This window comes from Hippocampus bargibanti, linkage group LG08, assembly GCF_051943395.1.
Source record: "Hippocampus bargibanti isolate YZ-2025 linkage group LG08, ASM5194339v1, whole genome shotgun sequence".
NCBI lineage: Eukaryota > Metazoa > Chordata > Actinopteri > Syngnathiformes > Syngnathidae > Hippocampus > Hippocampus bargibanti.
Window position 1 is genome coordinate 5,159,261 of NC_142741.1, and position 11,097 is coordinate 5,170,357.

Genomic DNA, 11,097 nt, shown 5'->3' on the forward strand with positions numbered 1-11,097 from the left:
TCTGTAATACAAAATGGCTGAATTTCCATGTCAATTATTTTGTGATGTAAGAGATGCCCATTTCACGGTAAGATCAGACCACTGTCATCATTTGCTTGTTCTGTAGCCACAAGGGGACATAAACCAGTGTCTTCTTGTGCCGGTCCCAAGCCTGGATAAATACAGAGGGTTGTGTCAGGAAGGGCATCCAACGTAAAAGCTTGGCCAAAACAAACATACCAATCAAACCTCTGAAGATGGAGGACAATGATTCGCTGTGGCGGTCCCTTGAAGGGAAAAGCCGAAAGGAAAAGAAGAAATCGCTTTGAGGTTTTTATTTGGTTTCTTCCCGGAACCAGAGTGGACTATTTATTGCATTTGGTGTAAAACAAAAACAATTGCTACTCAACTACTTCAAAGCAATTGACGCCGGTCGCGAAACAAACACACGAAGACGGTATCTCAATCTCTAGCTTATGTTGACTGGAAAACACGGAATCCGCAACGATCTCCAATTCAAACATAGTCAAGATCGCGACTTGGAATTAAAGCGGATTGACGTGGGACAGGAGATGTGAGACAATCTCTTTTGGTCAATGGATGCTACAGCTTGCTGTTATGCGTTCAACATTTAGCTTGTAGCGGATGTGCACATTGCACCATGACGTCCCTGATCCACTGGTGAAACAGATGCTTTGATCCTCTCCGCTTTCATCTCGAACTGCTTCATGTCACGAAGAGGGTACAGCAAGTGCTGAAGAATGAATGACTCTGTCTTTTGTCCTATTATTTGTTATTTTTTGTTGTTGTTGTTTTGACTTCAAAATGGCTGCCACAAGAGTGGCTGCCTTTCCAGCAGCTCCTGTATTGTTTTTCTACTTCTTTCTTTCCTTTCATAACTTTGCTGCTGTGAAATGTCAATTTCTCCACTGTGAGACTAATAAAGGCTAATGCGATCCAATTGCGCTAGCTAGCTAGAGATTGAGCTCGTTAATTAGCAATCGAGGTAGTGATCGATCGAGCTAGCTAGCTAGAGATCGAGCTTGCTAGCTGGCGATCAAGCTAGCAATCGATTCATCATTCAAGTCGACCGATCATTCAAGTCATGTCACAAAACCGCCACGGGTGAAAACGGTGACATTTCGAAATTCCAAAACATCAAAAGCATCTTATCGGTGGTCTCCTGTAGCTGCTCCGAAATTGGTAGCGATTCAGCAAAATGAATCAATAAATCAATAAATATTCCGATTCTATTATTGCGTAAACGAAAGAATTCCATTTCTGTAGTAATTGCGTAAAAGCGGACGTTCAATGGAAATTGCAATGGAGGAAATTAATGTACAATTTGAGACTGGGAAGGTTGAAATCCGTTGAGGAACGGGGAAGGAACACAAGGACAAGAAAAAAGGAAATACAGTGTTACCTCAGCTTACGAACTTAATTGGTTCCCAGAAAGTGTGTGTAAGACGAAAAGTTCATCTTCCAAACATTTATTTCCCATAAGAAACCATTAAAATGAGACTAATCCGTTCCCAGGTCCCCATAAAACATAATTTTCTACTAAATAAGCCGTAAATCTACACAAAATATACCTTATTTTATGTATAATAAATGTGCTATTGGATTGTAATTCAAGAAATAAACCCTACAGTATAATAAAGTCATTTTATTGACCTTTGTGATGGTCGTTGTCAATGGATGGTAGCAATGGTTGACTTAGTGTACTGGTACTGGGACGCTAAATCACACAAACGCACACCTTGTTGGTGTTTTTCTTTTGTGTCCTCTTCGGCTTAACACTAGCCTGTGGTGGGGTCTTTTTCGGTCCCATAATAGCAAAAGTACTCCACTCGATAACAAACTACGTCTGCACTCAAAGAAAGTGGGTGTGGAAAACTAGTCCGCCAGCCACCGTGGCGCTGTTCGACCGCATGGTTTGGTGTTCATCCGCCGAAAACTAGTCCGCCAGCCACCGTGGTGCTGTGCGGTTAGGTTCGTCCGCCGGAAACTAGTTTGTCAGCAGAGGCTATATGCTCGTGAATTTAACGTTCGTGAGGTGAAAGGTTTGTGAGCTAAAGTGTCCGTAAGCTGAGGTATCACTGTATTAGAAATAGCAGAATTGAAGAGGTCGCTCTTCGGATTCGATTTTGCAGTCCAAGACGTTTTTTTTTTTACTATCCAGTGTTTTCAGAATGAGTCCAAACAGCAGCTCCACGACCCCCCCCCCCCAAAAAAAAAAAAGTCAATCGGTGCATTCGGCTATCTCGGCTCCGTCTACCAGAAGGGTATGAATGAGGCCGTCCCGCCGCTTTCCGCTGCTCACCGCCTTGACGCAGCAGTTGTGCTCGCCCAGGGTGAAATGAGTTTCCGTGCCGTCATCCACAAATTCGCCCTTGGGGGGGACAACACAGGACGCAGTGAGAAGAGGAACGTTTATCAAGTCGGCTCGCCGCCTAAACCCCGTTCGCCGAGGGACTCCGCTCATTCGCTTCTTGTCTCGACTCAACGCGTGACAACAAATGAATGAATAATACGTTTTCAAATCAGAATACATTGATACCTCAGCTTACAAACTTAATTGGTTCCCAGAAAGTGTGTGTAGGGTGAAAAGTTCCTCTTCCAAACATTTACTTCCCATAAGAAACCATTAAAATGAGAATAATCCGTTCCCACGTCCCCATAAAACATAATTTTCAACTAAATAAGCCTTAAAACTACACAAAATATACCTTATTTTAGGTATGATAAATGTGCTATTGCATTGTAATTAAAAAAATTAACTGTACTGTATAATAAAGTCGTTTTATTTACCTTTGTGATGGTGGTTGTCAATTGATGACGAACTTCCAGGTTGCCTCTTGATGATATACGAGTGAAGTTGCTGTGCTTTCTCGGCTAAATAAGCCTTAAAGGACAACCGACACCAATTTTTTTTGTTTCCTAACTGACATCAGAAAAACGTTTTATACAGTAAAGTCTCGTTATATCGATATCGGATATATCGATAGTCCCGGTTATATCGATATTATTTCTATGCACGCACGGAGAAAATTACATGCAACCAGGGTCGGATATATCGATAGTCCCGGTTATATCGACATTTTTTCGGACTCCCTTGAATATCGATATAACGAGACTTTACTGTAGCTTTAAAAATAACAAAAACAGGATATTTTTAGTCAGATGCAAAACACCAATAAAAATGACTTAAAGTGTCCCAAAACTGCCACAAAATGAGCTCGAAAACTGGGCAGATTCAGAAAGTCCCGCCCTCTTGTTCGTGACATCACTATTGGTCACACACTGCCTTGCTCCAGAATCAAAACAATTGCTTCAGAGTTCAGATTCAGAGAAGATGCTTTCTTGTTACTCATCCAGTTATGAATATGATTCAAATAGTTCTGAAGAGGAAAGCATAAATGTTTGCAATCGATTAAAGAAGTATATTATTGTCATTATTATTATTATTATCATCATCATCATCGTAGTGATGTGTCATTCATGAACGAACCGGCTCTTAGAACCATCTCTCTCTGAAGTGAATGACGGGAGCCGGCTCTTAACAGAGAGCCGCTTGTAGGAGTTGATTCTGATCTGTTTGAAATGACCAGAGGAGAAAAATGAAGAATTGCACTTACGGCAGTTTCGATCTTCTGTCCATTGCACCAAACATCCATGGTGTCTTTCTCTGCAAGGCAAAAAATAAAGTCACGTCAAAGTCGTGGTGGCATGCGACCCGTTTCCGGAGGCTCGGAGTCACGGTGTGCGCCTGAATGCATCCCAACCTTGACGCTGGCTCAGCAGGCACTTCAAAATTAGATTTTACAACGTGACGAGCTGTGTGGATCAAAATGCTGAAATTCAACCCGACTTCTACTGACCAAAAATATGATTTTTTTTCAAAACAGAGCTCAGTCAGCCTCACCATTTTGTGATTTCTGGAAGAAAATATGAACAGTCGCAAACATTTGAGCTCACAAATTCAAATAATAAATTAATAATAATAATAAAAATAATAATAAAAAAAAAATCTAATAATAATAACAATAATAATTAAATACAAATACAGATAAATTAAAATAAAATGGAATAAAATGAAAACATAGATTGATAAATGAATGAATACATAAATAAGTGAATGAATGAATAATGAACGAATAAATGAACACATAAATACATAAATAAATAAATAAACATTTCCAAACAAATAACAATAAAATAATAAACATTTAATAAATAGATACATAAATTAATGAACAAATAAAGAAATGAATAAACGCATGAATAAACTCACAAGTCCAAATAATAATAATAATAATAATAATAATAATAATAATAATAATAATAATAATAATAATACAAATACAGATACATTAAAATAAAATAAAATGAAAAAAATGAAAAAATAGATTGATAAATGAATGAATACATAAATAAGCGAATGAATGAATAATGAATGAATAAATGAACACATAAATACATACATAAATAAACATTTCCAAACAAATAACAATAAAATAATAAACATTTAATAAATAGATACATAAATTAATGAACAAATAAACAAATGAATAAACGCATGAATAAACTCACAAGTCCAAATAATAATAATAATAATAATAATAATAATAATAATAATAATAATAATAATAATAATAAATAAGTAAAAATTAGAATTAATTAAAATAAAATAAATAAAAATAAAGTAAATTGAAATGAAATAAAATGAAAAAATAGATAGATAAATGAATGAATACACAGATAGGCGAATGACTAAACGAATGAATAAATGAACACATAAATAAATACATACAAATTACAAAGAAATAATAAAAAATAACAATAAAATGAAATAAAACAAAAAGATGTATAAATCAATGAACAAATAAATAAATAAATACATACATAAATAAATAACAAGTCAAAATTACAAGTCAAAATAATAAATAAAAATACAATAACAAATTAAATAAAATGAAAAAAATACATAGATGAATGAATGAATACATAAATAAGAGAATGACTAAACAAATGAATAAACGAACAAATAAATAAATAGATAAACTGACAAATGAATGAATGAATGAACGAATGAACGCATGAACGACCGAATGAATGAATGAATGAATGAATGAATGAATGAATGAGTGCACGAACGAACGAACGAACGAACGAACGAACGAACGAGTGAATGAATGAATGAATGAATGAATGAATGAATGAATGAATGAAAGTTGGCGTAGGAGGAGCTCACCCAAGACCACCCTGGAATCGGTCCCGTCCAGGTTGAGGAGCCAAGTGCTGGTCACCTTGGCCCTGTTCTCCAGGTACTTTTTCAGACTCTTGCCGTTGATGTCCAGCGTGTACTCGTAGGCGAAGCCGCTGACTGTGTCGATGCTGATGGTGGCTTTGGTGTCCAGCTTGCCCACCGTGAACGTCATCTTGCCCACCAGCTTGAACATCCAGTCCCGCCTCAACACCTCCTTGGAAAGACAAATTCAACATTGACGGCTAACTCTTCCGCGGCTTTCTTTTGCTATCCGCTGTGCTTTCCCTCTCGTGAATTTATCCTTGGGTAAATTTGAATTAAAGTGATACCTCAGTTTACAAACTTAATTAGTTCCCAGAAAGTGTGTGTAAGGCGAAAAGCGTGTCTTCTAAACATTAATTTCCCATAAGAAACCATTAAAAATGAGAATAATCCGTTCCCAGGTCCCCATAAAACATCATTTTCTACTAAATAAGCCTTAAAACTACACAAAGTAAACCTTATTTTATGTATAATAAATGTGCTATTGTATAGTAATTAAATAAATAAACTATACTATATAATAAAGACGTTTTACTGACCTTTGTGATGGTTGTTGATGTACATAGTTGCCTTTTGATGATATCCGAGTGAAGTTGCCGTGCTTTCTCGGCGATAATACCCTCACTCACACTGTCCCCTGCTAGCTGCTTTTTGTTAATCCAAATCAACACAAGTTTTTCAACCTCTTCCGTTGTCTAAGACCGTTGCTTCGACAACACAGAAACACCCTTAGCCACACGTAGCAACGGTCGACTTAGCGTACTGGTACTGGGACGCTAAGTTACACAAACGCACACCTCGTTGGTGTTTTTTGATGATCTCCTTCTTCTGCTCGACTGTCATTTTCTTTTGTGTCCTCTTCGGCTGAACACTAGCCTTTGGTGGAGTACCCACTCGATAACAAACCATATCTGCACTGAGTGCACTCAAGGAAAGTGGGTGTGGAAAAGTAGTCCGGCAACCACGGTGGCGCTGTTCGGCCGTGTGGTTTGGTTTGGTTTTTCTTCTGCCGAAAATTAGTCCGCCTGTCATTGTGGCGCTCCGTGTGTTTCCCGAAAACTAGTTTGTATGCCAAGATTATATTCTTGCGAATTTAATGTTCGTAAGGCGAAATGTTTGTTAGCTAAAGCGTTCGTACGCCGAGGTATCACTGTATTTGTCCCCCCCCAAAAAAAGATGGTTTGTCTCATGATCATCTGCGTGGCTAAGCTTCAAAAATGCTCGTTTGATCGTTCGACCGTCAACCTGCACACGAGGTCGCAACACCTGAGTTGTCTGACCTGTTCGCTATGGCAACAGAAGCCCGATTCGCCATTGGCCCAATGTGAGATAGGACCGCCCACACAAAACGGGCCCTCCTAATCGCTGATCCTCCCGTGATTTGTCGTCAAACACCCTCGGGTTGTTTACAAATGCGAAAATCCCGCATTGTACCTTTCCGTCGACGTAGATGACCCTCTTGCCGGTGGTGGTGCCGTGTTCGAAGGCGATGCGGTGCACCCCGTCGCTCAACGCGACGTCCCAAACGGCTGCGAGGTCGCCGGACATGCTCGCCGCTGCCGCTGCCGGTGCCGCTGCTTCTGCTTCTGCCGCTGACGACCACAACACAACCTTGACGAGGTTCTTCACTTCACCCCGGACGTCATAGAGCGTCTCGGATAATTCAATGAACGCCGGCAAAAGAAACGCGGCGAAGTGCAACAAGAATGAATAATCCTGCGTGTGGTTGAGGTTGCTTTTCAGCGTCATTTGACATTTCCGCTGTCGATTTTTTTCCTTTAAAAATAAAAGCAAACGACCCTCATGCAAAATAACAGTAATCCTTTTTGTTCTTTCGTTCATATCCAAGTAACCATTAATCTTGTTATAACATTTCATATTAAATAGACGCGCCATGGTCGGTTTTCGCTTTCGGCCAGCCTCAAAAATTACATTTAATTTGAAGCATAACCGGAAACAGTACACAAGAACAGCTCTCAACACCGGAAACGTTGTTATCAGCTTTTATCGCTAGCTCACAAAAGTGTTCATGTCAAGAAACTGCTTTAAAAAACATGATTGACTCAATTGCCTTTTTCTTTTGGAAATTACCTTAAATAACTGGCGGGATGAGCTCAAGCACGTGGTTTTTGACCTTCTACAATGGTTTTACAATGCGTACATTCTTTTTTTCATACTCGTGATCTACTTCCAGGTCAGTTTGCCAAATGAAATAATCTTTTGTTCACCACTCAGTTCAAATGTCTTTTGCTTATTTGGAACCCGTATTCAACCCCCAAAACGGATATAATGTCTTTGTGTTTCAAATTGTAAGATACAATTCTATTAAACTAACCAACTGGGTAAAAAAATGGTGTTTGTTTTTTTCGGTTACCTTGACGATGTCCCGGAAGTACATCAACGCGCATTTGAAACGACAGGCAACAAGATCCCACAGTCTTTGATGGGAATGCAAAACCTTTTGAGAGAAAAAGTTTGTTTTGTTTTTTTCTTCTTCCATATCCACTTAAGGGGCTCAGTACGAGACAGTGATTGTAAGCAAGTGGGCTTAGCATACATGTTAAATTTCAGAAATGATCAATCGGGAGATTTTCGTACTCGCGTGTCTGTTGTGCGTGGTAAAATAATGTGAGCGTTACAAAAGTGTCGATTAGAAGTCAATAAAACACAAAAAAGGCTTTCATTGCTTATTTATACATTCGATGAGTCTAAAAATGTATTTTTTTTACATTTTCTTTTGTATCACCTTACAAATGAACCGTTTGTCTTGTGTCAATAGTTGCTTTATAAAGTGAGTATTGTGGTGCAAATTGCGAGTCTCCCGACCAAATCGGGAGACTTAACTTGTATGGCTTAGTTTTTGTGTAGTTGACAGTCCGGAAACATAACATGGATGTGGTTTGTTGCATTTCCTTCTTCATCCAGAAGGGGGTAGTCGTCGATGACTCATGTTTGCATTGCAATCGACTTGACCTTTTTTAATCAGATTAACATTCTTATTTAGTAGCATCTTGGATAAGAAGCGAAAGGTCCGACACCTTCAAGTACAGATGATGGCTGAAGAAACCTCTTCATCGATTTACAGTCACTGGATATTTTTTTTCTGTGGGTGAGCAGCGGAAGCCACACACGCCATCGTTCACTATACCCGGAAGTAACTCAAATAGATAGAAAGCTAGCGAGCTAATAGATAGCTCATCGATAGCTAATGGATGGCTAATAGCTAGCTAGCTAGAGAGCTAGCTAGTTGTGTGAAGTTCATTCTGTCTCCTTGTTATCTGTTACAAATCAGCTAGATAGCTATATAGCTAATAGATAGCTAGCTAGCCAGCTAGATAGCAAATAGCTAGCTGGATATGTTACAATTCCACAGTCTCAAGGGCACTTTACAGGCACAGGATAAGAGGCACTTCAAGGCTGAATCCTTTCCATGATGTAATTTATAAAGAAAATTGATGCGATTACATATGTAAGAGGACTAAAATACTCAAGTATCATTTCACGGTCATTGAATACAGTGACACCTCGGTTTACGAACCCCTTGGCTTACGAACTTTTCGGTTTATGAACGTTAAATTTATGAAAATATTACCGTCACATACAAACTATTTTTCGGGATACACAAGGAGCGCCACAATGAGTGATGTGTCATTTGCGAACTAGCCCGTTATCCTAACAAGGAAATGGTGCCCGGCTTGTTTTGGTCCTCTATTCCCCGCCCCCAGTCGTCGGTTAAAGCCACGTGATTGGTCAAGAACGCAGCAGTGAGGGGGTGGGGGTGACAGACAGACAAAGAGTGAAGCCATTCTCCAAAAAACAAAATGGCTGCCGACATTTTTTTTCGTCTTCTATTCCCCGCTCTCAGTCTTTGATTAAAGCCACGTGATTGGTCAAGAACGCAGCAGTGAGGGGAGGTGGTTTAAACATTATAATAATAATAATAATAATAATAATAATAATAATAATAATAATAATAATACATTATATTTATAAGCGCCTTTCAGAAACTCCCAAAGACACTTTACAGTCACATTTTTTTTCTGTGGGTGAGGAGCGGCAGCCACACGCGCCAGCGTTCACTCAGCCCGGATGTAACAAAGTTAAAGAGACAGGCAGACGACAGAGAGAGAGTGATTAAATGGATAGAAAACTGAAATTTGGACTCGTTTCAACTTTGATAGTTCAAAGGCAGAGTGTAGACTGCAAGGTTAAAATTCCCATCAATCAGGCTCCACAAATAACCCGCACAAGCCATCTGTACACTTGATGCAAAAAGCTATCAACCCAGCTAAACAGAACACAATTGATGAGGAACTAGGTAAAATGATGGCAGAGAAAGCATCTACAAGGGATCATTCCTCAAGATGGTGAAAGAAGAAGGCTACGTTCCTCATCAAGTGTTTAATGTGGATGAAACGGCCACTCCATTCCATCAAGCCATCAATGACCATCACAAAGGTCAATAAAACGACTTTATTATACAGTACAGTTTATTTCATTAACTATAGTATCATAGCATATTTATTATACATAAAATAAGGTATATTTCATGTAGTTTTAAGGCTTAGAAAATTAGAAAGTAGAAATTTATGGGGACCTGGGAACGGATTATTCTCATTTTAATGGTTTCCTATGGGAAATTAATTTTTGGGATACACACTTTTACTCTGTCCGGGAACCAATTAAGTTCGTAAACCAAGGTATCACTGTATGTCACTTTCTTTAATCTCTAATGAAGAGAAAGTTGTTGCTATGCTGTTTTTCCGTTCACACGCTTTACCCCCCCCCCCACCCCCCCTCTTCCTGAGTCGCTTCCACATTTCAACACGGTCACTAAACCTTTTTCCTGACAACGCCGCACGTTATCGTACTCTTAATAAAATCGCAAACATGAACGTCATGGGATTATTATGATGATTATTTTTGCTCATTTCATGACAAAACTCGGGTCACGTCCACTTGGTGTCACGCGGTTTCGCTGGTTTTATTCTACCGAGAAACTCTTTTGTTGGAAAACGGGGCAGAGTTACAGTGTTTGCCTTTGCTTTGTTGCCTTTGATGGCTAAAGATTAAGTTTGTAGACATAGTACAGAAAGGTGCTCTTTGTGTATTGTATTCCTCTGAGAAGATCTTGGTCCCAAGTCCCAAGTGGACCTAGCTTTAAATCCACCTGAAAAACTTCCTGTGACAGAGGTCTTTGAACGCCTTTACAAAATACAGTGATACCTCGGTTTACGAACGCCTTGGCTTCCGAACGTTTTGGGTTACAAACGTTACATTTATGAAAATTTTACCTTGGCATACAAACTATTTTTCAGGACACACATGGAGCGCCACAATGAGTGATGTATCGTTCGCAAACGAGCCCGTTCTACGAACAAGAAAATGGCAGCCGACTGTTTTTGTCCTCTATTCCCCGCCCCCAGTCTTTGGTTAAAACCACATGATTGGTCAAGAAAGCAGTAGTGAGGGAGGAGGGGGTGAAACATTAAAGAGACAGGCAGACGACATAGAGAGAGTGATAAAATGGATAGAAAACAGTGAAATTTGGACTCGTTTCAACTTTGATAGTTCAAAAGCAAAGTGTAGACTGTAAGGTTAAAATATCCCATCACTCAGGCTCCACAAATAACCCGCACAAGCCATTTGTACACTTACACTTACTTATATACAAAAAGCTATCAACTGAGCTAAAGAGAACACAATTGATGAGGAACTAGATAAAATTATCACAGAGAAAGCACCTACAATGGATCATTCTTCAAGATGGTGAAAGAAGGCTACGTTCCTCATCAAGTGTTTAATGC

General features: G+C 39.1%; 1 protein-coding gene across 1 annotated transcript; it reads right to left on the reverse strand.

Annotated features, from left to right (window-relative positions):
- Positions 1-299: 299 nt before the first annotated feature.
- faima (Fas apoptotic inhibitory molecule a) lies at positions 300-9,184 on the reverse strand. The gene is made up of 4 exons (XM_089003239.1): positions 6,725-9,184; positions 5,234-5,462; positions 3,618-3,667; positions 300-2,371 (listed from the first exon to the last, which is right to left on the reverse strand). Exons 1-4 carry the CDS (start codon positions 7,184-7,186, stop codon positions 2,222-2,224), a joined length of 891 nt encoding a protein of 296 aa, XP_088859365.1. The 5' UTR covers positions 7,187-9,184; the 3' UTR covers positions 300-2,221.
- Between the last annotated feature and the right edge of the window lie 1,913 nt (positions 9,185-11,097).